Raw genomic sequence first — 26,405 nt, forward strand, 5'->3', positions numbered from 1 at the left:
CACAGACATGAGACACCCCAGTATCTTCTCAACTCAACATTGTCAGCAACTGCTGCACAGAACATACAGACATGAAGACAGTCACCTTCCATGCAAAGCCAATGCAACTCGTAACATCATCAACTGGAAAGATATATTTCTTTTATTCATTTCTCCAGAAGGGAACTGTTCAGCAAAATGACAGATTTCAATATCAAAATACACAACGTTTGTATGAATGAGGAACAATTCCACACCACGGCAACTACTTTCATCTGTCAGACTAGCAGGCCAAGGGAGATAACTACGGGGCCACAATGTGTGTTGCACGAAACAACTTCCTGACCCACCTTTCATTTAACTGCAAAGGACACTTTTTTGTTTGTTCAATGAATACTAGATTTCCTAAAGGGAACATAGTGATAAAATGTATTCTCTTTAGCAGTATAGCATCTGTGACAATGACAATTTAGCTGGTAAAACTGACCCCTCAGTGTCTATGGTGCTAAGGATCTTTCAACTGCCTCCACCCCCCCCCCCCCCCCCCCCCCCCCGCCCCCCACACACACTACACTAGTGGGTAGGGATTCTTTTCCCCACAGAAAACACTGACTTGATTTGAAAAAGTTTCTCCAGAGAGATAACCATTGCTGCACACAAATCTCGGAACTGTTGAAATTGGTAGGAATGTGAGCAGGAATGTACTCAGGTATTGTATATATATATATACAGAAAAACTGGCAGTACATTATGTCAATGATATGTTAAGACTGATATGTATCTTATGTATAAAACCTGTAGTAGCAAACCTGCATGCAACTGAGGTTATAAAAAAAAAACCAAAAAAAACCTTATGTATAAAAGCATTACATTATAAAAACAGTTCCAAGCATTCATTCATATACTGGTCCATACCATTTAACAATACAGACATGAAAACTCATTCAAACTATATTTCTTTTGCTTCTTATTTTCCTTTCTCTCGCATGTACATCCGCACCGCCGATACATAATATGTACACATTTCTTGCTTACGATTAGTTCAGTATTGGTATTTACACACACAAAAATCAGGAGAAAAAAAGGGGAAGCGGAAGATACGCCTGTTTCTACGAGGAAAAGCAGAAGAGCCTAACCCTGTTTGCAATCCTCACTAGTCAAGCTTCCACAATATAAATCTGCCTCACTATCCATCAAATAGAAACAGATCTTTTGTCAACATAAAAAAGTCACTCTTTAACTTCGATGAAGTTAAGAAAAAACACAAACTAAAAAACAACGACCATTAGCTGTTTCGCAAAATAAAATGTCTACCATGAGAACCATTAATGCAAGGGAAATAACTCTTCAAGGTTAAAACTCTTCAAGGTTAATAATGGGAGTGTATGCAAAAATAATTGAAATACAAAGATGAGGGGGACAAAGAAAAAAACACAAATTGGGAATGTTACAAAAATGCAATAATTACTTAAGCCCCCTGTAAAAAGTTTATTCCATTTGTCCTACGCTTCACCTTTTCACAAAATAATTTCAGCATCTGTCTTCTTTTTTTAAAACAGCATTATAATGAAAATCTTTCCCGCATTTCCTTTTCCCCAGACTGACAGGTAAACAAAACCAAAAAAGGATAATCACTACTGCAACAGGAAGAAAAGAAGATGGCGTGACAAGTAAAATGCAGTTTAGTCAGAAATTAATGAACGGGGAAAAGTGTAAGTAACATCAAGGGCAAGAAAACAAACAGACAAGACAGTCAAACCAGACAATAACAAAAATCCAAAATCAGCAAGCCTTCCATAATCAAGAATCAAAAACAAGAATGGTAAGGTATCAAAAAAATAAAAAAAATAAAAATATTTAAAAACCATTAAAAAATTCTTTTTTTTTAAACTACAGCCAGACAAACAATCCAACCAACAGGTGCATGACTTAGTCAACCATGAGCTCGAAGTGGACCTGTCCGACCATCTCGTTGGAGTCCTGCACGATGTTGTTGGCCCAGGCCTTGCATGTGACCATCATCAGGATGCCAGGGTGGGGGTTCTCGAAGCGCACAAAGAGCAGGGGAGAGCGGTAGCCCTGCTGGTTGCGGTACGGGAAGTACTTGAAGTGAAAGCCGTTGTGGGGCCAGTATGTGATCTCTCCCATGTTCTCCCTGTCGGCTGCACTCTGTAATGCAAAATATCTTCATTATGACCATCATCATCATCATTAGGACTAACATCACAGGTCATGATCCCCATTAGCCGTTGTGCTGCCTGTATGTGATCTCTCCCATGTTCTCTCTGTCGGCTGCACTCTGTAATGCAAAGTATCTTCCTTATGACCATCATCATCATCATCATCATCAAGACTAACATCACAGGTCATGATCCCCATTAGCCGTTGTGCGGCCAGTATGTGATATCCCCCATGTGGTTCTCTCTGCAACGCAAAGCATTTTCATTATCACCATCATTAAGATAAACATCACACGGCATGTTAGCCGTTGTGCGGCCAGTATGTGATCAATCTTTCACCGGAACTCAATTTTTCAGACAAGGAAAGTTACTCTTCTCTGACATCCACTGGACAGAGCTTTCTCAATTTCTGGCCATATACCACTGTGTTAATAACAAATCACCCTTCAATCACTAAAAGCGGACCCACCGACCCTTATTTTTTGGTTGTGTGATCTGAAACAAACTTTGTGAGTGTGTGAGGGGGGGTAGGGGGGTATGGCCTTGTCATCATCATTAACTTCATTCATCTTCAATGTGCTCCATGTATGCAGCACTCTGCAAAACAAATAACAAATAATTTCACACATTCACAGGTGATTTAAATGGAAGACCAAACGACTCACTTCTCCCTCACAGGTGATGGTGATCCACCATTGCATCCAGTGGTCTTTGATAGAGTCCGGCACTTCAGCCTCGGTGAATTCCTCTGGTATCCAGTCAAATATCTGGACAGCACACAATAACACACGCTTAATGTTTTATCAACAAGACCCAGAGGGTTGTATCAGTCAAATATCTGAACCTTTTATACCATCTATTACTGTCCTGTGGAACACCTTGCCAGGCAACATCAAAACAACTAACTCAATCAGCGATTTCAAACGCTATTTATCTACTCCTGATTATAACGTACCTGCCTATTATTACTGTGGTAAAAGACTGGAAGAGATTCACCTCTGCAGAATGCGCCTAAACATGAGTAATTTGAATTCTGACCTGTGTAAACGCCACCTGCAGGGAAACCCACAGTGCGCTTGCGGCTACCCGAACGAAACAGCTGACCATTATCTGACACATTGTCCTTTGTACGTAGATGCTCGCCTGTCTACAATAAACGCACTTCCTGTTAATTACAGACATGTTGAAATATTGTTAAATGGTAGCGAAAACCTTTCTCTTTGCACTAACAAGCTTGTTTTTGAAAGTGTCCAATCGTTTATCCATGAATCTGGTCGTTTCTGTTGATTTGACTCAGTACCCATATTCAAGCCAACAAACCTTATTTTATATGCATTTTTCAAATGTATATTTAGCGAGCTACTGCTTACTTGCCACAGGACTATGGTTTGTAATGTACTATGTATATTCTTATTTGTATGCGCTGCCAACTTCATCTTTTATATGTACCTACCATTTTCTCCTCCCTCCTCCACCCTCCCCCCTCTTCCTCCTGCTAGCTTTTTCTTATTCTTTCTGATTTACTTTAACTATGCTCTTCTTGTAGACAGTTCAACAATTGATAAGTATTGCTTGTCCGACATCATATTTGCGTTATTTTCCTACTACGTAGGGCGCGTAATATAAGCGTTTGCTTGAGTTCGTGTCCCTATTGTTTATCGTTGTATTTTTGTATCATGTTTGATTTAATAAAACATTGTTTAAACCAAATATCTGAACAGCACACATGAGCAAAAATGTGTAAACACCAGTCAAATATCTGAACACAACAAAGTGACTCAAGCATACAAATTCGGTCACATGGCAATAGTAGTTAGTACCTAGTACCCCCCCCCCCCCCCCCCCCCCATACGAAAAATCTGAACGCAAAACAGCCAGAAACATCATGGCCATATAATGATCACTACCATGTCTGAACACCACACAGGCCCTTTGTAAACATAGGAGTCATGCACACTACTACTACTTACCGTCTTGAGCCTCTACCCTCCACCTGACAGGCATTTACTCAGTTAGGTCTTAAATCTAAACCTTACAGGTACTTAACATGTCCAGTTTGAACTATAAACTTACACTTTGCCGTGTAACGTTTGAACTATAAACCTTACACTTTGCCGTGTAACGTTTGAACGGTAAACCTTACACTTTGCTGTGCAAAGTTTGAACTGTAAACCTTTCACTTTGCCATGTAAAGTTTGAACTCTTCACCTTACACTTTGCTGTGTAAAGTTTGAACTCTTCACCTTACACTTTGCCGTGTAAAGTTTAAACTCTAAACCTTACAATTACTCTGTTAAGTTTGAATTCAAAACCTTACAATTACTATGTTGAGTTTCAACTCTATACTTTACTACAGTCACTAACCATGTTGAGTTTTAACTCCATACTTTACTTCAGCTACCTATCCTGTTGAGTTTTAACTCTATATTTTACTACAGTCACTTACCCTGTTGAGTTTTAACTACACTTTACAGCCACTTACCCTGTTGAGTTTTAACAGTATGCAGGGCTGGCCGTCATCAAAGCCAAAGTTTTGTTGCTTGACGCAGTCTGGGCCCAGTTCTTTGAGGTCAAAGCGACACACTTTGTTGAAATCCTCAGTACGCCGTTCTCTAATCTCATTGCAGTCGATGTAATTTTCCCCCTGCTGGTTTTGATTTTCATAATCTGCAGAAAGAAAAGGTGTCTTAGACAAGCGGCAGTTTGTTTGTTTGTTCGTTCATGGGATGAAACTCCCACGGCTTTTACGTGTATGACCGTTTTTACCCCGCCATTTAGGCAGCCATACGCTGCTTTCGGAGGAAGCATGCTGGGTATTTTTGTGTTTCTATAACCCACCGAACTCTGACATGGATTACAGGATCTTTTTCGTGCGCACTTGGTCTTGTGCTTGCGTGTACACACGGGGGTGTTCGGACACCCAGGAGAGTCTGCACACAAAGTTGACTCTGAGAAATAAATCTCTCGCCGAACGTGGGGACGAACTCACGCTGACAGCAGCCAACTGGATACAAATCCAGCGGGCTACCGACTGAGCTACATCCCCGCCCACACGCGGCAGTACATGAATAAAGGTAGTCTGGAATACCTTTGACCACTCAATTTCTTTGACATTTCTTTTATCATTTGCTAACAGTCAGCATATCAGAAATACCTAACACAGAGCTACACCTACATTTGAGGTAGGCCTTGTTGTGATAGAGACACAGTAGAACCGCCATTTTAAGACCCCTTCAATTTAAGACTCCCTGTTTTCTCAGACTGTATATCAATAACCTCTGTACAGTTATCCACATTTTAAAAATATAAGAGTTCCTCCCTTTTAAGACCGTTGTCTTGGTGGTGTTCCCCTACCCCTGATTCTGTTGAAATTTAGCACTTGAATGGGGTTATTTGGGTCACTCCTTGAAAGGGTACGCTTGCCTGTGAGGGGGGGTGGGGGGGTGGGGGTAGCCTTCAAGATCCCCCCCCTCCCCCCCTCCTGATCCAGCAAAGCTACACCTACATTTGAGGTATGCTTCGATGTGGTCTAGGTGGTGGACGTAGGTGGCGCCGTCGCCCTTGATGAAGCGGATGATGGTGGACTGGACGTTGGGTTGGGGGCGGAAGCCGATGCCGGGCGACTGCAGGATGGAGGAGGGGGTCTGGATGGTGGGGTAGTTCCAGTCGATGATCCAGTAGAACAGCGCCATGAACACCACGAACATCAGCACCAGCACCACCAAGAATGCCACGTAGCATCCGATCAGCAGAACTGAAACACATTAACATCAGCACCACCCGATCAGCAGAACTTAAACACCACACAACATTAACACCAGCACCACTCGATCAGAAGAACTGAAACACCATGAAACATTAGCACCAGCACCACCCTGATCAGCAGAACTGACACACCATGAAACATTAATGTCATTTTTTGACACAGATCTACAAAAAGGCAAAGTTGGCACTGTCACATATCAATATCAATCTGTCAAGGTGTCCAAATGCAAAAATTCCTGTTCTGAATACTTTTATTACTTTGTATTTTATTCTGTTTTTAAATGACTACAATATAAACAATACAGTTATAAAGTATTCCTCATGCAGATTCTATCCATACCAAATTTATGTCTGTCAGTCGTCTGGATGCTGAGAAAATTGACTTTGTTCAAGAAAAAAAGCACCTTTTTGGGCACATAAGGCGTTACGCGAAACGCATGGTACATTGGGCATTGAATAACCAAGTTACTGATAAGGGTATCATCTCAATCTAATTTTTAATAGGTCCAGAAATGGATGGAGAAACATATGTTAGATTAATGAAAGTTTGATCTGAACATAGGTTTTGGATTTTGAACGTTCTTTTTTTAGCTGGTCTGTATGTTACATTTGGTGTAAATAATAAGGGAAACTATCTTAAAAAAATGTTTCTGGTCAAACTTACTTAAAACTCATTGCAGAGGAAAGTCATTAGGTAGGATGATTGTAATTTTTTTTAAATTGAGCGAAAAAGTTGTGTTTGATGTAATTTAATTGCACTTCTAAGTTAAAAATATGCGTTTGGTGTAAATGAAATTGTATCTACTTGCCCAAACAAGTTTTGTCAGTCTTTAAATAATGCCATAATACACAAAAGTGTGTGTTTTCTTATACCTCAGACACCTGGTAGTTAAACTATGGTCACAGGATTCCTAGTGCTTGCACCTGTTGGCTTGTAGAGAGACTTAAGTGAGACCATCTGACAAGGGTGTAAATGTAACGTACATACTGAGAATACTTGAAAATGACAATGAATTTGTTTTAGAGACAGAAGTTAACTTATCAGTGCTTAAGAACAACCAGCAAGACCAAACCTTTGTTTCAACATGAAAACAAGCACACTGAATGACAAAATTTACCTCAGAAGGACCACTGTTGGGACATTTTGGTGTAAATGTAACATACATCACCTTGTTTCTTTTACTGAGACCATATGCAGCACATAATACAAGGTTGTCGTCACCAAGACTGAGACTGGTCTCAAAAACCGGGAAATCTTTAGATGATGCAGTTGTTTTTTATTTCAAACCCTCGAAGTATTCTCCCTTAGCGGCTACACACAGTTTAAGTCGTTGGACCCAGTCAAGAAATGACCGTTTGAAGTCGTTTTTTGGCACCTGGTTCAGACACTGGAAAACAGCCGATCCGAGGGCTGATCGACTGTCAAATCGATGCCCAGCCAATTGTCTTTTCAGATGAGGAAACAAAAAAAAGTCACAGGGTGCAAGATCAGGAGAGTAGGGAGGATGTGGCAAAGTTTCAAAGTTTTCTTCCTCCAGGTACTCTTTCACCACCTTGGATTTGTGAGCAGGTGCGTTATCATGAAGTAATTTGATCCCTTTCAATCCTGTAGTTGGTCTGGCTCTCTTGTAGTAACGAACGATGCCAGCAAGAACTTTTCCCTTGTAGTACACCCCAGTGATGCTTCTGCCTTTTTCGCGTGGTTTTTGAAAAATGACGCCCTTTGTGTTATAAAATATTGTGTATAAAACCTTCTTGCCGGAGTGACTTTTTCGCACGATCCGAGGGACATTGGCACCTTTTTTTTATCCATGCTTTGTTTTGAGCTTTTCTTTTTGGCTCAAAGAAGTACACCCAAGTTTCGTCTCCAGTCACGATCTCATCCAAGCGTTTTTGATCACATCCGTCGTATATCTTGAGTAGCCGTTGGGCAAACGTAACCCTACACCTCTTGTTCTCTTCAGTGAGGAAATGTGGTACCCATCGCGCGCACACCTTTGTGTATCCAAGTTTGTGTTTTAAAATTCTCAAGACAGACGACGACGAAATGTCCAGTGTTTCGGCGATAAAATGACTGCTCACTCGGGGATCTTCATCAACAAACCGTTGCACATGGGACACCATTTTATTGTCGGTTACAGGTGGTTTCTTCACTTTTCCCCTTGCATCTTCCACAGACGTTTTCCCTGTTGAGAAATGCTTTGCCCACCGAAAAACTGTCGCGCGAGATGGTGCTGTGCCTGGGCTTACAGTTCTCAGCTCTTCAAGTATGTCACCGGCCGTTTTACCAAGTGCCATTCTTATTTTGATGTAGGATCGAAAATCCTTCTCTGAAAATGTGCTTTTTGCCGCCATTTTTTAGGCCAGTGTCTCTCGCTTACATGACTAAATACACTGTATCTTTACGAAAACACAACGGATCACAAAGAAATTATGCACAATAATACGTTATGTACCAATCTTGATAATGACGTCATTTGTTATAAATGTCGTCATTTGATTCTGTGCAAAAAAGACCAGTCTCAGTCTTGGTGACGACAACCTTGTAATGCTAAAAACAGCACTTTACAGTCTGTTGAGGTTTGTTTGTTTGTTTATTTGTTGCTTAACGTCCAGCCGACTACGCAGAGCCATATCAGGACGAGGAAGGGGGGGATGAAGGGGGCCACTTGTCAAGCGATTCCTGTTTACAAATGCACTAACCCATTACTTGTGTCCCAGCAGGCTTTAGTAAAACTAAATTAATACCTACTGGAAGATTACCAGTTTCCAGTATGTTAAAATAGGCTTAACCTATCTACTGCTGGACTTACATCAGAACACTAACAGATTAAACTATACATGAATCGCGAGACAAGCGGCAAGAGAAGAGATTTTTGGAAAAAATACAGGTGAATGAGCAAGAAGGCAGAAAAAAGAAAAGAATTCATGAAGAAAAAGAGCGCATGACAGGAAAGAGGAACCAAAAATCTACCTAACAGCAAACTAGAAAGCTCCTGCGGTTCCAAAAACAGGAGGGGCCTTTAATTTCATAACCGCAGTGCCCCACTGCGGGAAGTCTGTTGAGGGTTTATGAGCTAAATGAAAGATAAATTACCCTTCAAATGGACCTGCAGATCTTCGGAGCCTTCTGTATGTTACTTTACACCATCCTTTTGTGTAAAGATGTACACACAACCAAAAAGGCACAACCATTAATTTAACCCTTTATTTTGACTTGAGACAGGTAGCTTAGAACAAACAAGTTAGAAATACTGTTTAACTGATGTGAGCATAGCCCATTAAATGTAAATTCAGTACCTTGTACTTGCTGTTTGGTGTAAAGTAACGTACAGATCATGGGTAAAATTAACATTTGGTACCGTAGTGGAGTACCAACCTGACTATTCTATCGTGAAAAGGATTTGTTATGATTTCTTGTTTGTAACTCAAAAAACTGCAGACCAAAATAGTGTAAAAATATTTAAAGAGGGTGATTTGATAATAATTTCTTCACCGCTGACCGTGCTTTTTTCAAATTAAGTAATAACCTGATGATTGAGGTTAAAGGCATATGTACGCGCTCCCGTGTTTACAAAGTGTAGTTTGCCCATAATCGATGTCAAACGCACCATAAGACCATATAATGACGATATGTCACCATGCGCGGACCATAATACATGCATTACAGCTTGTTCTAGCCTCTGAAAAAGTGAGGATGTCAACAAAGCCGCGGTGTTAGCTCCCTTGCATCAACGTTACATGTGTTGCCAAATCTATAAATAGGACGATCCAGATCAAAATGAAAATTAACATATCTCAACATTGAAGGGGTCCTAGACCACAATATTTTGCAGGGAACTTAATTTAGCATGTCTCCAGCTGTTGGTAAAGCAATTAGCGTGTATAGTCATCGAGTACATATGCCTTTAAGGTTTGCAAAACAAATGACATGAAAATTTACTGGAACCTTTTCTGCACTTCCATAGAGAATTTCATTGTTTTAAAAACAGTGTAAATAGGTAAATGTTGAATTGTATCTTTGATTCTGGGCTTTGGTGTAAAGTAACTAACGGATAAATGATTTTGCTTATATTGAGACAGGAGAAACTTTTTTCAAGTGTTGCTTTAGTACAGATCAACTCTACATTCAGCCATCAAGCCATTGGATAGTGAAACAGTTGCCTAAAGCTGAACCTAAGAAAATGACAGCACCTTGAAATTATGTTATGGTGTAAATGTAACATACAGTCATTTGTGCTTTATCTGCAAATATTTGATAAACCGAACACTTGACTGGAAAATAAAATGCTGCAATTGAAGGACAGGAATAACGAGATGTTTATTCATGTAAATTTAAGGAGGTTTAAAAAAGTCTAAAAATTGTAACACTTTTTGGACTCCTTGACAGATTCTTGGCCATATCAATCTACTATATAATACTGGTAGGATTTTCGGTGGTTTTTCGATTCCTGTGACCAAACCGCGCGGATTTGTGCCTTCTCCTTCGGTTGCTATGCCAACGTGACCCAGGAAATCGATTCCGCTAGGTCCCGACTTCCAATTTTGTCCACGAACAAAGTTTGAAGAGGTTTGTCTCGCAAATTTGAGCAGACAACAGTGAACTTTGACCTGAACTTTGACATCGCGGCGAAAGAGATCTGTGATTGGTTCTTCTTCTAAACACTACATTAAACACTACGCGACCGCACCTCAGACGAACCTAGCTGTGTGTTTTATTTCTCTACCCCAGACGAACCTAAAATAATAAGAAGATAGATAGATCTGTTTATCTGTTAATGGAACTCCAAAATATTCCATAGATTTGTTTACTTAATTTTTAAAAGATAAGTTCGAAACATTATCACCTGATAAGTCGCCGTATAACCTTATAGGTTCCAGCGACTAAATATTTTCCCCCGGTTCAACCATAGACATGTACGTCATCATGATCTCCCCTTAATTTGACCGTTATTTTGGCTGTCTTAGTGAAATGGTAAGATATATCTCTATGTTTTTTACATGTAAGTGTTCGGAAAAAATACAGTTATAGCAGCTATGTACAAAAATAAGCAGCATATGCTCTTTTCGCCAAAGTAAAGTCCTTTTTTCTTCTGGTTTCTTATATGTGTCACAGCACACCGCAAGCTTTTAGGCGAATAGCAAGTGAGTGGTATATATATATCATCAATTTTATAGTAGATAACGGTGTAAATTACTTACCATGTTCATGTCCGTTATACGTTTTCCATATTCCTTATGTGTCATTTAATTGTGTATTGCTTGATTGCTTGATGCCATGTATGTGTGTGTTTGTGTACATGACTTTAAATAAGCATGGATGGATGTGTGCACTCGATTGTGTGTGTGAACCATGTATATATTTTCTGTTGTCAATTACATATGTTATACTATGCGTTTGAATCATTAAGTATTTTAGACGTCATACTTTTTTTCGTATCTTCACGATGGCTTTTTACCCGTTTAAATTTTAATGCTTCCAACTTTCAAAGCGCTGCACGGCTGAGAAGAGATGCGCACTTTTATCACTGTTGTTCATGTAGACGTAATCATGGATTCATGCAAACGTCATACCTGCTGTATTTTATTTTGTTTGTTTGTATAGTCGCGTGCGGTCGCGCAGTCTTTTTGGTCAGTTCCGATTACCTCCCATTGATGCGAAAACCTATATGACTGTTTTTTGTTATTTTTCTCTCTGTTAATTCACCAGTGGCTATGTAACATGTGTTACAGAATTGCACCGGTGTAAGGGTTAACATTTTATTTTTCACCAAGAGAATATAATTCATTATATGCGGGATAATGTGCGGGGGGGGGGGGGGGAGGGGTGCAAACAACATTTTCACAAGCACATAACCAACAAAATGACATCGCATGCGCAGCACACAAAGTGCGTAGCACGGGTACCACTAGTATGAGGCTTATATCGCGCGTATTCCGTGGGTACAGTTCTAAGCACAGGGATTTATTTTTTTAATTTTAATTTTTATTTTATGCAATTTATATCGCGCACGTATTCAAGACATAACAATTTGTCTGGTCGTATACGTGGGGAAGATCTCAACTATTCTAGCACCAGCTTTATTACGGCACATCCCATCTCCTCTCCCATCCTGCCTTCCATGGCCCTGAAAGAGTTAGGTATGCATTTCCAGCTGGGTGGACTGGAGAGCGCTCGGAAAAATCGGACGATAGTATTCACCCCGGTAGGGGATCGAACACACGACCTCCAGCGTGAGGCAAGCACTCTTACCACTGCCACTCCATAGAACTGAAACACCACAAGACACTAGCAATCATGGTTTTACACAGCGTGTCTCTTATTACTACTGTGTCAAGATCAGCTAACTGCTAGGACAGTCTATTTTGACTTTGAGAGCTGCTGGTGAATGTAAGTTCCAGAGACCGGGGCCTCCATAACCGACCGGTCGGTTCCCGCACCACCCCGTCAAGTATAAATATATATAAATGATACTTTAATAGTTAATACACTCAATTTAACTGTGGTTAGGGGGCACAATGCCAAGGCCACTTTACAATATGCACCATGTGTACAATTTACTACAAACACAAAGCACGTTCAAATTGTATCGCCCCAAAGGAAATATTTGCCACGGCTACAATAAGTATGACTCGAGGACAATTTATTTTGTTTGTGTCATGATCCATCCAGTGCTTTAGTTTGTTGGTGGCTTGAAGTCATTGACATTGTGGTCACCAGTGCCCTGTCTTTTCTCTCTATCTTGATCCGTTAGGCGGCCACAATCCATGTATCGATTACAGAGCGTCAGAAGTGTGTCACTGGCGAGCTGAACAGCGATCAGAAACTGCAGTTATCTGAATGCGGAAGTAGACCGGAAGTGAAGTTGAACCATCCAAAACACAACAGGTAGGTAAACTTTGATGAGCTTTCAAAGTGTTTAGAAGTGTTACATGGAAGCAGACTTGACTTGGATCTATGCACAACACACACACAACACACCGGGATGATTGTACAAAGAAGGCAGCATAACTATCCAAATCGTGGTGCCAAGCGAGAAGAGAAAGATACTTACGCCAGTCGATAACGGAGCGGCCCATGATAATAAATCGGCCGTCGTAGTCCGTCCCAAATAGCCAGATCCGCCATTGTTTGATTCGGTCCTCGAAGGTTTCTCTGTAGATGTGCGATCCGTCCACCGTGCTCTGGTAGAGCCCTGAGCTCGTGGCCGAGTAGGCCGAAATGTGCGTCACGCTCGACGCCATTTTGAACGTTTCTTACCTGTGCACAGTTAGGCGCCCTTGTCCAGAAAGCGCCATCTACCGACCAGGTGGGACAGGTGACACAAGGGGAGAGAAGAGAAGACCTGTCTCTCTTCGCTTCGGGGAGAGAACTGTACCATTTTGGGTTCGTGCACAGCCTTCTTTCTATTTCTACTTTTACACGTTGATTGAAGAATGCGAGTGAAGCTGATTGACAATGTTTGAAACATGATGTTTTCAGTGTCGTATGTGACTGACATGCTTTACCGGGCCCGTGCAGCATATATATATGTTAACTGTACATTGTGATAATCAGAATCAGAATCAGGTTGGGACATGCTTTAAATAGCCTGAAGTGATCACAGATTTCTGTCTGTCAAATCAATCAACACACTCAGCTGTTACCCGGTGTAACACGAGAAAATTGCTCCCACGAGATTTTAACTCCGGAGTAAAAATTTCGTACGAAAATATTATTCCCTTTACGAAAAAAGCACTCCCCCATTACACGAGAAAATGTTACTCCCCACGACAGGTGAGTTCCGAGTTAACATTTCGTACACAAATGTTACTCCCCTGACGAATAAAAAAAAGAATAAATTACTTCACCCTAACACGAGCAATCAAGTTAACTTCCCATGCCAGGTGTACGAAATTATGACTCCCTTGTCCCCTGTTAGTCTTGGTGGTGGAATGAGTGGAGGGAGGCTAGCGCGACATTCGTTTGCGCGAGATCACATATTGGCATTATCCCTTCGCCCGCATCCCATTTTCGCGTACGAGATTTTAACTGGAAGTGAAAAAAATGGGGAGTAAAAATTTCGTGGAGGGAGTAATTTTTTTGTGCCTTGGGGAGTTCTTTTCTCGTACGAAATGTACGTGTACTCGGAGTAAGAATTTCGTACGAAATTTTTACTCCGGAGTAAATTTTTTGTGCAGTAAAAATTTCGTGTTACACCGGCGCACGTCCAACATGCAGCTGGCACTCGGACAGCGCCTAGTGTGACGTCATCAGGAAACGTAGGTATCCTTAGAAAACCCGGCTTCTAAAAAAGCACCAAGAAGACTTGTTGTTGAATTGTTTATTTGATATACGAGCTGTAAAAGAGATCAGTGCACATCCCTATTATACTTCAGTTCAGTATACGCGATTTACTCCCGTCTCACCCCTCTCACCCGAACAAATCTATATAAAACGCCTATTTCAAAGTATTTCTGTAGCAGTGTCTTGAACTCACTCCCTAAAGTTCTCATAGAAACGATAAGTGCGAAAGGTATTATAAACAAACACACTTACGCCGGTGTAACACGAAATTTGTACTCCACGAAATATTACTCCGGAGTAAAAATTTTGTACGAGAAAAGAACTCCCCAAGGCACGAAAAAATTACTCCCTCCACGAAATTTTTACTCCGCATTTTTTTTACTTCCAGTAAAAATCTCGTACGCGAAAATGGGATGCGGGCGAAGGGATAATGCCAATATGTGATCTCGCGCAAACGAATGTCGCGCTATCCTCCCTCCACCCCTTCCACCACCAAGACTAACACAAGGGAGTATACATTTCGTACACCTGGCATGGGAAGTTAAATTGCTCGTGTTAGGGTGAAGTAATTTATTTGTTTTTTATTCGTCAGGGAAGTAACATTTGTGTACGAAATTTTTACTCGGAACTCACCTGTCGTGGGGAGTAATTTTCTCGTGTAATGGGGGAGTCTTTTTTTCGTAAAGGGAGTAACGTTTTTGTACGAAATGTTTACTCCGGAGTAAAAATCTCGTGGGAGTAATTTTCTCGTGTTACACCGGGACATTCTACAAACTCGATCAGTGATTTTTAGATTTTTTTGCCGATTACTATTTTACCCTCTGACTACTCAGTAATACCTGGTCAACGTTTTTCTTATCTTTTCTCTCTGTCTCACTCACTTTATCTTTCACTTTCTCCGTGTGTCACTCTCTGTGTGTCACTCTCACTCTCTCGCGAATTCGGAGCAAGTCCGGAATTGCATAACTCAATTTAGTTCTGCGTGTTCATGCAAAACTGAAGGTCATCATTGTTGAGTTTGTGAATGCAAAACCTTGTATACACAAGAAAACAGCCCAACAAGGAACTTAGTCGATAAATATCGACAGGGGGCCGACAAATGGTTTAAATGGGAAATGTGTGTATATGGGTGTGGGTTTGAAACAAACAAACAAACCAACCCATGTGAATGAACCCCGGGCCGCAGGCCTTCGATGTAGTGATTGAAAAAAAAGGATGTTCTCAAATGGTTCAATTCTCATTTGGTCTGATTCTCAAATGGTACCGGTATACTCCCCCCCCCCTGGCCGCAAGCCTAGGAGTAAAATTTTATAGACACTGACCTTCTTCCCAGGGGTCATTGACCCAGTTTTAGCTATGAGAGGTGGTTCGCCCAGAGGCTGTAGAGTATACTGGGGCGGTCTCTTTGATGTCTTGAGAGGAAACTTGGCCAGGGTAGTACATGCACCAGAACTGGTGGACACCAAGGACAAACATGAAATCGAAGCAGTTTGCTTTCAGAGAGAACGGTCGTCAGCAACTCAAACTTCTCTGTTTTCTTTTTTTTTTTAAATCTGACTGTCTTTGTGGCCCCCTGACTCCGCCCCCCTCCCTCTGTAAGGACCCCCCTCCACAAGGACCGATTTTTGTCAACATTTTAAAGGTCGCTAGAGAGGGGTTCCACTGTATGACCTAACCGCTACTGGCAGACGGCCTCAATCTTCACGCGCAAAGACGAGATTAATAGGTGCTCGGTTTTGGTATTTTGAATTACATTACATTAAACCTTTGTTGGGTTTCATGGTCATGGCAACAGCCATAATAATATTACATGATGTATAATATCATATTTCAGCATATGTGAATTACATGTCATCATACTAAACTGTCATACATTTTTATTCCTACATTATTGTGATTGATCACAACCAAACCTACTATCATTGGACACATCCAAATGCAAGCGCCTGTTCTTGACAATTTCCCTCTAATCTAAATATAAAATCAGTGCAATTTCCTGGGTCGGGCTTTGCCACAGACACTCACGGTTTGGCCTGTAGGTAAAATGTACAATGTATTTTCTGATTTGTGCACAAAAGCTTTTTTTCTTTTTTCTTTTTTTTAACATAACAATGTTTAATATCACTGTATGTTTAAAAGACCATGGTCATATTTGTAAAAAAAATGTTAAATTAGAAAATAAATAACATTTTGGTTCATGATTTTTCCTACACCTGTGCTAAAAATAAGAAATAAAAATGTCGGGTATATAAGTCACTCAAATACAGCTAGGTATGAATGGCTCGGTTTGAGTTTGTTGCAGTTGACCCTGCACAATGCGACATATCATGTTTTTGTTGAACAATTTTGACGTCACCCCTCCCATAGGGTGACGTATTTCACAACTTCCTGTGTTACACAAACTCTGTGATGACCAATTTTGACGTCACCCCTCCCATAGGGTGACGGATTTCACAACTTTCTACAGATGAACAATTTTGACGTCACCCCTCCCATAGGGTGACGGATGTCACAACTTCCTGTGTACACAAACTGATGACGTATTTCACAACAAAATGGCGCTGCCCATGGTCAACCTCGAAACTATCCGTATAGAATGGGGGCGTCCTCGCCCCCATAATAACTAAGGAGCAATTCCTCGTGTCTGCACATGGATGTACCTACGTCACGTGCCCTGCGTTAATTTTGTTGCACACAAAATTAAGCACGAAGCCACCCCAGTACATGACAAATCCACAGAAGGCAGAATTTTAAAGGTAACGTTTACACAGATTTTTTTCAAAACGTTTTTTTTTTTTTTCGTTTTTCTTAAAATTACAAACTGAAAAATTGCACATACGAGGTCTTGCATTTACAGCGACGATATCCTTTTAGTGTCGATCTTCGCAAGGAGGCCGTTTCAGTATTTCATTTAATATTTTTCACAAATCATAACATTATATTCAGTGTGTCAGACGCATTCACGGACGGCTTATGGTAACTATAAAATGCCAACATAACTTTAAGTAGTCTGCCGCTGTTATTGTAAGTTTTAGTCCGTGATCTGGACGAAAAAATTGTTATCAAAAAGAATCTTATGTTTTTGGTTAGTTTAACATTTTATGTGTTAGGTTTGGATAATTCAACTTATTGAAGCGGCAGCTATCATGTGTAATTCTGCCATTGACTCGAATGGTGTCAGGGTGAATGGCCCTGTGTCAGTTTTAAGTATGAGGGTATTCTTTTTAAAACTGGAATAACTGAACAAGTTTGCGAGCACAATTTCAGTTTAAGGTTCTATTTGATCAGCAAATACGTACAAATACAGGTCAAGTAAAAACAATAATCAACATAATGTTACGTAAACGTTAAGAACTTAGTGATGACGTCACAGGCTTGACGTCAATCTGTCAACTGACCGATGGACACGCAGCAGAGTCAGTCAGCTCGTCTTATTTTTGTCTGCTTTCTTGTTCTCTTTTCTTTTTTTTCCCTTCCTTACTTAATTGAAATAAATATGGTTATTGTGTCATCAGACCTTGTAACCCTGTATTCCTCTTAATGTCGGACCATTGGAAAATAAACAAGAAAATGAAGAAATGAATTGAATTTTCCTCTCATTTGTACATTGTAAACAACTTTCAGAAGTTTCTCCTCACTGGGCCGTAATGCACAATTTAAAAAAAAAGGTTTTTTCTTGACTGATTGGTTTGCAAAATGGCTGATTGGTTCATTGCTGAGTCAGTCAATGGACCTCTAGTGGACAAAACCCAAGCCAATCCCTGCATGTGAACAGCTCAAACTATTGGCCAATCATGTATTCTCTTTATTATTCATGTTTGCCAGCACACAATTCCTTTATCAGTCTTTACCTCGCTTCACCACTCGGGCAATTAAAGGTACTGAACTTGTCAAATCCAGGTGCACGGAGCCCCTGGGGCTTTTAGTCATACCTTAGGCAGCTATCCGTTAGAAGAACTACCAAGTTTCATTGACTTGCACCCAAAGAGTCAAGAAGTGCGATTTTTTTACGAATTAATTTCGTACTCGGACCCGGCTGGTCTTGGCCTATTTTTGGATCTAAATTTAGATCAGGTGATCGCCACATCATGCACAAAAAGACACGTCACTAGCAAACTATGTCAGACGTCATCATGAGTTTGTGTAAAACAAAATGGAAGCCGGAATCACTCAGTTGAATCGAACTCCGACCAAACACCACGTAATAACTAGGTTAATTTATGCACTCGCGTGAACAAGAAACTGTCGAGCTTCACAGATGTCGTCGTTGGGTAGTTTTGGGTTTGTTTTACTACCATAGGAGGATTTTTGAACTGTAAATGCACTCAGCTGCAACAAAAACGCAAAACGAAAGCTGTGAGCTGCACTGTGCCTTTAACACTGAAATTGTCGGGTGTTTTTTGTTATTGACAACGAGCGTTACTTACCTCGCTACAAAGATGCCCGTACATCACCAGTCCTCATCTTTCATTAGAACACAACTTCAGCCCCTGTTGATTTTAATCAACGCATTTTCTTGTAAAGAGTGGGGAGTACTCAGCTTCCGTCACAAGCACTCCTGCCACCGTCACACTCTGACGTCACGCAGCACGGAGCGCCATGGCCGACGTCACAGTGAGAGAAGCGACGGTTCATGACTGCGAGGAAATCATGCGACTGATCAAGGTAGGAGAAGCGATTTGGTGATTTCAGTTGTGGGACTGTGAAGGTAAAGAGACGTGTATCAACGTTGTATAGATATGTCATGTCACAGAGCTTTAGGGTCCGGTTTTTCGCACGAATTGTCAGAGGTTTTAAAGGCCCATAAACCGGATGCGTCAATTTGTCAGGTTTGTTTGAGTTTTGTTCACATACACACACACACGCACTCGCACACACGCACACACACACACACACACACACACACACACACACACACGTACACACACACTAACAACAACAACTTTTGCAGGAGGTTACGTTTTTGATGTAGGTAAATGACGCTACTGCATAATGACTGTGTGACTGAGTGGCATTGTGACTGTGTGACAGTGTGACTGTGTGGCAGTGTGACTGTGTGACAGTGTGACTATGTGACAGTGTGACAGTGTGACTGTGTGACTATGTGACAGTGTGACTGTGTGACAGTGTGACAGTGTGACAGTGTGACTGTGTGACAGTGTGACAGTGTGACAGTGTGACAGTGTGACAGTGTGACTGTGTGACAGTGTGACAGTGTGACAGTGTGACTGTGTGACAGTGTGACAGTGTGACTGTGTGACAGTGTGACTGTGTGACAGTGTGACAGTGTGACTGTGTGACAGTGTGACTGTGTGACAGTGTGACAGAGTGACTATGTGACAGTGTGACTGTGTGACAGTGTGACTGTGTGACAGTGTGACAGTGTGACAGTGTGACAGAGTGACTGTGTGACAGTGTGACAGTGTGACTGTGTGACAGTGTGACTGTGTGACAGTGTGACAGTATGACTGTGTGACAGTGTGACAGTGTGACAGTGTGACTGTGTGACAGTGTGACTGTGTGACAGAGTGACTATGTGACAGTATGACTGTGTGACAGTGTGACAGTGTGACTATGTGACAGTGTGACTGTGTGACAGTGTGACTGTGTAACAGTGTGACTATGTAACAGTGTGACTGTGTGACAGTGTGACTATGTGACAGTGTGACTGTGTGACAGTGTGACAGTGTGACTGTGTGACAGAGTGACTATGTGACAGTATGACTGTGTGACAGTGTGACAGTGTGACTGTGTGACAGTGTGACAGTGTGACAGTATGACTGTGTGACAGTGTGACTGTGTGACAGTGTGACAGTGTGACAGTATGACTGTGTAACAGTGTGACTATGTGACAGACTGTGTGACAGTGTGACTGTGTAACAGTGTGACAGTGTGACAGTGTGACAGTGTGACTATGTGACAGTGTGACTGTGTGACTGTGTAACAGTGTGACAGTGTGACTGTGTGACAGTGTGACTGTGTGACAGTGTGACTATGTGACAGTGTGACAGTGTGACTATGTGACAGTGTGACAGTGTGACAGTGTGACTGTGTGTTGCAGGAACTGGCGGTGCACCACAACGAGGCTGACAAGGTGGCCATTGATGAACACGGTAACATTCCTTCTGTCTGGCTCTTTTCACTTTCTTCCCCGTTGCCTTATGCAAACACAGCCAACAGAGAGAGAGAGAGAGAGAGAGAGAGAGAGAGAGAGAGAGAGAGAGAGAGAGAGAGAGAGAGAGAGAGAGGATTATGGAACTTTATTTTTCAAGGATAGAGGTTTAAGGCTGCGCCTTCTCTCACAACCGGTCCTTACTTCTAATACAAAATTCTAATAAATGATTAACAAGTAAAACAACCGGAAAAATAAGCAAACAAAACGAATAAACAAGAGAGAGGGAGGGGGAAGAGAGAGAGAGAGAGAGAGAGAGAGAGAGAGAGAGAGAGAGAGAGAGAGAGAGAGAGAGAGAGAAGTTGTAAAAAAGCTCGCATCTTTATTTGCCGATGTTATTTGTTATTCTTTATATATGTATTCAATGAGACTCGGCGCGCAAGTTACCTCTACATATATATATATATATATATATATATATATATATATATATATATATATGAAATACATTAGTCTACGACCTGGGTCTACTATTAGTCATTGATCTCTTTCAGTCTTGAGAAGGGATGGTTTTGGAGATACTCCGTATTTTCACTGCTTGGTGGCGGAACCCTCAACACAAGGTACAGTGCTTACACCACTACATACCCATTGAACGTTATTGAGTTATTGGCGTGTGTGTATCAGTGTGTCGGTGTGTGTCACTATGTGTTTGTGTGTGTGTGTGTGTGTGTGTGTGTGTGTGTGTGTGTGTGTGTGTGTGTGTGTGTGTGTGTGTGTGTTTCGATCAAGTTGGGTTTGAGAGTGAAGAGGTTGTGTCCCCAAACTCAATAACATTAGTCTGCAATGATCGACAAACAGGACCCATTTGAACCTTTAGTTTGAACACGTGCTGGCGAGGCGCATTGATATACGCGCAAGTAGTCTCTGTAAACCAACGGCGTCAATGCCAAGTAGTAAAGACAGACAGTCGTCTAAACACCGAGACGATTTTTTTTATGCTGAATAGATGAAGTCGATGGAACAGACGATTTTTCGAAAATAACTGTCAGGATTATCAGCGGTCTGGAGGAGTAAGAGCCCTTGTACCACAGTCAGGTTTTTCACAACATCCGGAGCACACTCCTAGCCTCCAACCATCTTGAACACACGGCCAGTACCGTGCTAGTAACTGGCCTTGATATGGAACGATCCAAGGCCGGGGGGCAATCTCAGTCATCTGAAAGAGGGAAATCCAAACGCAATCCGCTTTGTTCGATTTTATGGGCTTGGACGATAGAGAAAAATAAGAAAAGCAAAAGCTGGAGTCCAGTCAGTGGACGAAACTGCTATCAAGAACGCAGAATTGATTTTTTCTGAGGTTTTTGGTTTTTTTGCCGTAAGCGCCGTGTCGAGCTAAAACTGAAGTTGCGGCACAATTTCGCTTCTCGCACATCTGCATTTTGAACTCAAAGCCATGACGTTCCCTACACAAGGCTTTGATAACGAACGGATAAGGGGCGCAACTCCTTAGTCATATTACAGTTGAAAATTCAAAGCGGGTCGGCTTCACTCAATTTCTTGGCATCAGAGGCTTGACATAAATTAGGAAAACAAATGGTTGGACCCATCATGGACCAACTAAAACGCTGTCGGGCAGAATTAATATTTTGATGGTATTTTTCAACGTTCTCAGCGTCACTGTAGGAAGTGGCGTTCTCAGCGTGCAGAAAGTGAGCGTCAAGTCCTTTTGTATCAACAACGAAAATCTGTGCATCTTTGAATGAATCGAAACGCACGAGACTTCCCGTGCGTACTTTTGCTTATCCAAAATAATGACAAAAACGATGTTTGGTGGCTTGTTGTCAGACCAGCATTTTTTGTTAGTCCTCGGGGAGCATATCGCGTTCGGTTTTCATAGTTTATCAACCCCGGCCATCGGCCTTGGTCGATAAAAATGAAACCGAAGACGATATGCCCCCCTCGGACCAACATAAAAGCTTGTCTGTCAACAAGGCACTAAACATGTTATAATATCTAGAGCATGCCGCATAGCACACACATCACAGCCAGTTGCTCGTCCCGATCGGGATGGTTGTGTTACAGGTACAGGACAGCAGCGCCCCCTGGTTGGCTACGCCATGTACTACTGGACTTACTCCCCCTGGTGCGGGAAGACTTGCTGTCTAGAGGACCTGTTTGTCACAAAAGATTGGCGTAATCACGGGGTGGGGACCCTCCTCTGGGCACACGTCACCAAGGTGAGATGATGTCAGAACGTCAAACTGGAACTGGAACTCGAAAACATTATTGCAGAAGGAGTTCTATAGCGGGTCTTTTCTTACAGCAATTCAGTTCCAATAAGGTGAGCTATTGTCGTGACGTCACTAAGGTGAGATGTTGTCGTGACATCACCAAGGTGAGATGTTGTCATGACATCACTGAGGTGAGATGTTGTCACGACGTCACTGAGGTGAGATGTTGTCATGACGTCACTAAGGTGAGATGTTGTCACGTCACCAAGCTGAGACGTTGTCGTGACGTCACTGAGGTGATATGTTGTCATGACGACGGTCACCAAGGTGAAATGTCATGACCTTTTAAGTGACTAGCGGGGCCAGGGTGTTTAGTCTTCTTTGTGTTAAAATGTGTTACAGTCAGCCCCAGCAACTATAGACAGGGACTGAATGTTACGGACTCAGGGCCGGACCAAATGAGTTGTAAAGGGGGGGTTCCTCCTTTTTTGGGGGGGAAAATCAGCGAAGTGGCGAAGCCACAAGCGCGCGCCTGCAAAGCAGGCGCGCGAACTAGGGGGGTCCGGGGGCATGTTCCCCCGGAAAATTTTTGAAAAACGGTTAAAATCTGTGCAATCTGGTGCATTCTGGGCCTTGTTTTGAGGGTTAAGAGCAGCATTGTGGGGGGGGGGGGGGGGGGTACCTTTTTCTCATCGGATTTCACATTGAATAAAATTTGTTAGAGACACACACAAAATTTATTTTAAAAAAACAACAACAAAAAAAACACTCAAAGCAAGGTACATGCTTTTTCCAGGGGTGGGGTTCCGGAACCCCCGGAACCCCCCCCCCCCCCCCCCCCTGGGTCCGGCCCTGCGGACTGTACGTAGTAGACCGGAACGGGGCTGTGTATCGCTATGTTAGAGATTGTCTCACAGACCTTGTTACATTATGTTACGCTGTGTTACAGACAGCCCTGGCCAGGGAGTGTGCCTGGGTTCACTGGGTTGTGATGGACTGGAACCAGCAGGCACGTGACTTTTACCATGGCAACGGGGCCACCAACTGGAGCGAGAAGGATGGCCGGCTGGTGTACCGCATGACGCACGGTACCATGACGACCTTCGTCAACAAGAGACTGCCAGAAACAGCCTGACTCCCCCCCCCCCCCCCTCCAAACCCCCTGTACTATAGCATGGTAGGTATACTGCATGTCTCGTGATCTGTTGTCCGAGTTCTACAGTAGCGTCATTACCCTACATTAAAAACTATCTCTCTGTTGTTGCTGTTGTTGTCAGTGTGTGTGTGTGTGTGTGTGTGTGTGTGTGTGTGTGTGTGTGTGTGTGTGTGTGTGAAGCCACAATGAGCTGACAATGTATGTGCCATTGAAGTCTATTTATGTCTGTGAAGTCTATCTATGTCTGTGAAATTTGTCCGTATCTGTGAAGTCTATCCGAGTCTGTGAAGTCTATCCATGTCTGTGAAGGCTATCTATGTCTGTGTAGTCTATCCATGTCTGTGAAGTCTATCTATGTCTGTGTAGTCTATCCGTGTCTGTGAAGTCTATCTATGTCTGTGAAGTCTATCCGTGTCTGTGAAGTCTATCCGTGTCTGTGAAGCCGTCTATCTATGTCTGTGAAGTCTATCTATGTCTGTGTAGTCTATCCGTGTCTGTGAAGGCTATCTATGTCTGTGTAGTCTATCCATGTCTGTGAAGTGTATCCATGTCTGTGAAGTCTATCCATGTCTGTGAAGTCTATCCGTGTCTGTGAAGTCTATCCGTGTCTGTGTAGTCTATCTATGTCTGTGAAGTCTATCTATGTCTGTGAAGTCTATCTATGTCCGTGAAGTCTAATCCGTGTCTGTGTAGACTATCAATTTCTGTGAAGTCTATCCATTTCTGTGAAGTCTATATATATGTCTGTGAAGTCTATCTATGTCTGTGAAGTCTATCCATGTCTGCGAAGTCTATCCGTGTCTGTGAAGTCTATCCGTTTCTGTGAAATCTATCAATGTCTGTAAAGTATATCTATGTCTGTGAAGTATATATATGTCTGTGAAGTCTATCCGTGTCTGTGTAGTCTATCCATGTCTGTGAAGTCTATCCATGTCTGTGTAGTCTATCCATGTCTGTGAAGTCTATCCATGTCTGCGAAGTCTATCCGTGTCTGTGAAGTCTATCCGTTTCTGTGAAATCTATCTATGTCTGTAAAGTATATCTATGTCTGTGAAGTATATATATATGTCTGTGAAGTCTATCCGTGTCTGTGAAGTCTTATCTATGTCTGTGAAGTCTATCTATGTCTTTGAAGTCTATCTATGTCTGTGAAGTCTATCCGTGTCTGTGTAGTCTATCAATGTCTGTGAAGTCTATATATATATGTCTGTGAAGTCTATCTATGTCTGTGTAGTCTATCCATGTCCGAGGAGTCTATCTATGTCTGTGAAGTCTATCAGCTGTCTGTGTAGTATATCCATGTCTGTGAAGTCTATCTAGGTTATGTCTCTGGAGTCTACACATATAAATTCGAATGCACATACTAAACCCAACAACATGAAATTATAAATATAAAAATTCATAGTTAATGCACATTCACGCGCCTATGGCCTGCGGGCATATAATGCTATGCTTTTAAAAAAATATGATGAAAAACATTCCTCGGATAAGAAAAAGAAATTGTGTAAATATTTTTCATATCCAGAGTCTCCGGATAAGAAAAACCACAGATATAAAACAAGTCGCGTAAGGCGAAAATACAATATTTAGTCAAGTAGCTGTTGAACTCACAGAATGAAACTGAACGCAATGCCATTTTACTCGTAGCATCGTCAGGCCACCGCTCATGGCAAAGGCAGTGAAATTGACAAGAAGAGCGGGGTAGTAGTTGCGCTAAGAAGGATAGCACGCTTTTCTGTACCTCTCTTTGTTTTAACTTTCTGAGCGTGTTTTTAATCCAAACATATCATATCTATATGTTTTTGGAATCAGGAACCGACAAGGAATAAGATGAAAGTGTTTTTAAATTGATTTGGACAATTTAATTTTGATAATAATTTTTATATATTTAATTTTCAGAGCTTGTTTTTAATCCGAATATAACATATTTATATGTTTTTGGAATCAGCAAATGATGGAGAATAAGATAAACGTAAATTTGGATCGTTTTATAAATTTTTATTTTTTTTTACAATTTTCCGATTTTTAATGACCAAAGTCATTAATTAATTTTTAAGCCACCAAGCTGAAATGCAATACCGAACCCCGGGCTTCGTCGAAGATTACTTGACCAAAATTTGAACCAATTTGGTTGAAAAATGAGGGCGTGACAGTGCCGCCTCAACTTTCACGAAAAGCCGGATATGACGTCATCAAAGACATTTATCCAAAAAATGAAAAAAACGTTCGGGGATTTCATACCCAGGAACTCTCATGTCAAATTTCATAAAGATCGGTCCAGTAGTTTAGTCTGAATCGCTCTACACACACACACACACACACACACACACACACACACACACACACACGCACGCACACACGCACGCACATACACCACGACCCTCGTTTCGATTCCCCCTCGATGTTAAAATATTTAGTCAAAACTTGACTAAATATAAAAAGCACCAAAAATATTCCCTTCGACTTTCTTATAAGCGGGTTCCACTGTACATGGGGCGAAGGGTCACTACACAATCGCGACGAAAATAGGGCGAAACGGGGCACAGTGACGACATACTATACTGAAAGGCATAAATTCTGCAAATAGTGCATTGAACGATTTTGCTCTCAAACGAAAATTAGATTGAACCTGTAATTTGTAGTTGACATCTTGAGTGTTGGAGCAAATGTTTCACGCTGTCAGCGTGCGCTT

At 41.7% G+C, this 26,405-nt stretch overlaps 2 protein-coding genes across 6 annotated transcripts in view; one reads left to right on the top strand and one right to left on the bottom strand.

The window, feature by feature from the left end:
* Positions 1–124: 124 nt before the first annotated feature.
* Positions 125–13,169, bottom strand: LOC138983758 (sodium/potassium-transporting ATPase subunit beta-like). Of its 2 annotated transcripts, none has more exons than XM_070357078.1 (5): positions 12,980–13,169; positions 5,665–5,913; positions 4,642–4,826; positions 2,825–2,926; positions 125–2,148 (listed from the first exon to the last, which is right to left on the bottom strand). In XM_070357078.1, the coding sequence occupies exons 1-5, from the start codon at positions 13,167–13,169 to the stop codon at positions 1,909–1,911; spliced, it is 966 nt and encodes a 321-aa protein (XP_070213179.1). In that variant the 3' UTR covers positions 125–1,908. The 2 variants fall into 2 exon arrangements, with proteins under 2 accessions (XP_070213179.1, XP_070213180.1); XM_070357079.1 differs by lacking the exon at positions 125–2,148 and adding an exon at positions 2,207–2,278.
* The window catches only part of LOC138983760 (thialysine N-epsilon-acetyltransferase-like), a 33,556-nt gene continuing 19,944 nt past the window's right edge, over positions 12,794–26,405 (top strand). Inside the window, exons 1-6 of one of the 4 annotated variants that reach the window (XM_070357084.1) lie at positions 12,794–12,813; positions 18,738–18,876; positions 20,273–20,324; positions 20,878–20,946; positions 22,409–22,563; positions 23,507–23,817. In XM_070357084.1, the coding sequence (XP_070213185.1) occupies positions 18,811–18,876; positions 20,273–20,324; positions 20,878–20,946; positions 22,409–22,563; positions 23,507–23,692 (528 nt within the window). In that variant the 5' untranslated portion in view covers positions 12,794–12,813; positions 18,738–18,810 and the 3' untranslated portion in view covers positions 23,693–23,817. Of the gene's footprint in view, positions 12,814–13,195; positions 13,312–14,125; positions 14,187–18,735; positions 18,877–20,272; positions 20,325–20,877; positions 20,947–22,408; positions 22,564–23,506; positions 23,818–26,405 lie in introns of those variants that run through there. The other 3 variants (XM_070357082.1, XM_070357083.1, XM_070357085.1) reach the window with 3 other exon arrangements.

This window comes from Littorina saxatilis, linkage group LG13 (genome assembly GCF_037325665.1).
Source record: "Littorina saxatilis isolate snail1 linkage group LG13, US_GU_Lsax_2.0, whole genome shotgun sequence".
Lineage (NCBI taxonomy): Eukaryota > Metazoa > Mollusca > Gastropoda > Littorinimorpha > Littorinidae > Littorina > Littorina saxatilis.

What these genes read in the sequence shown, in the direction of transcription:
- LOC138983758 (XM_070357078.1), bottom strand. Translation starts at nt 13,169, where the DNA reads ATGGCGTCGAGCGTGACGCACATTTCGGCCTACTCGGCCACGAGCTCA. An exon ending in CCGCTCCGTTATCGACTGGC is followed by an intron (nt 5,914 to 12,979) that starts GTAAGTATCTTT and finishes AATGTGTTTCAG; the next exon opens with TTCTGCTGATCGGATGCTAC. An exon ending in CCATCACCTGTGAGGGAGAA is followed by an intron (nt 2,149 to 2,824) that starts GTGAGTCGTTTG and finishes TTTGCATTACAG; the next exon opens with AGTGCAGCCGACAGGGAGAA.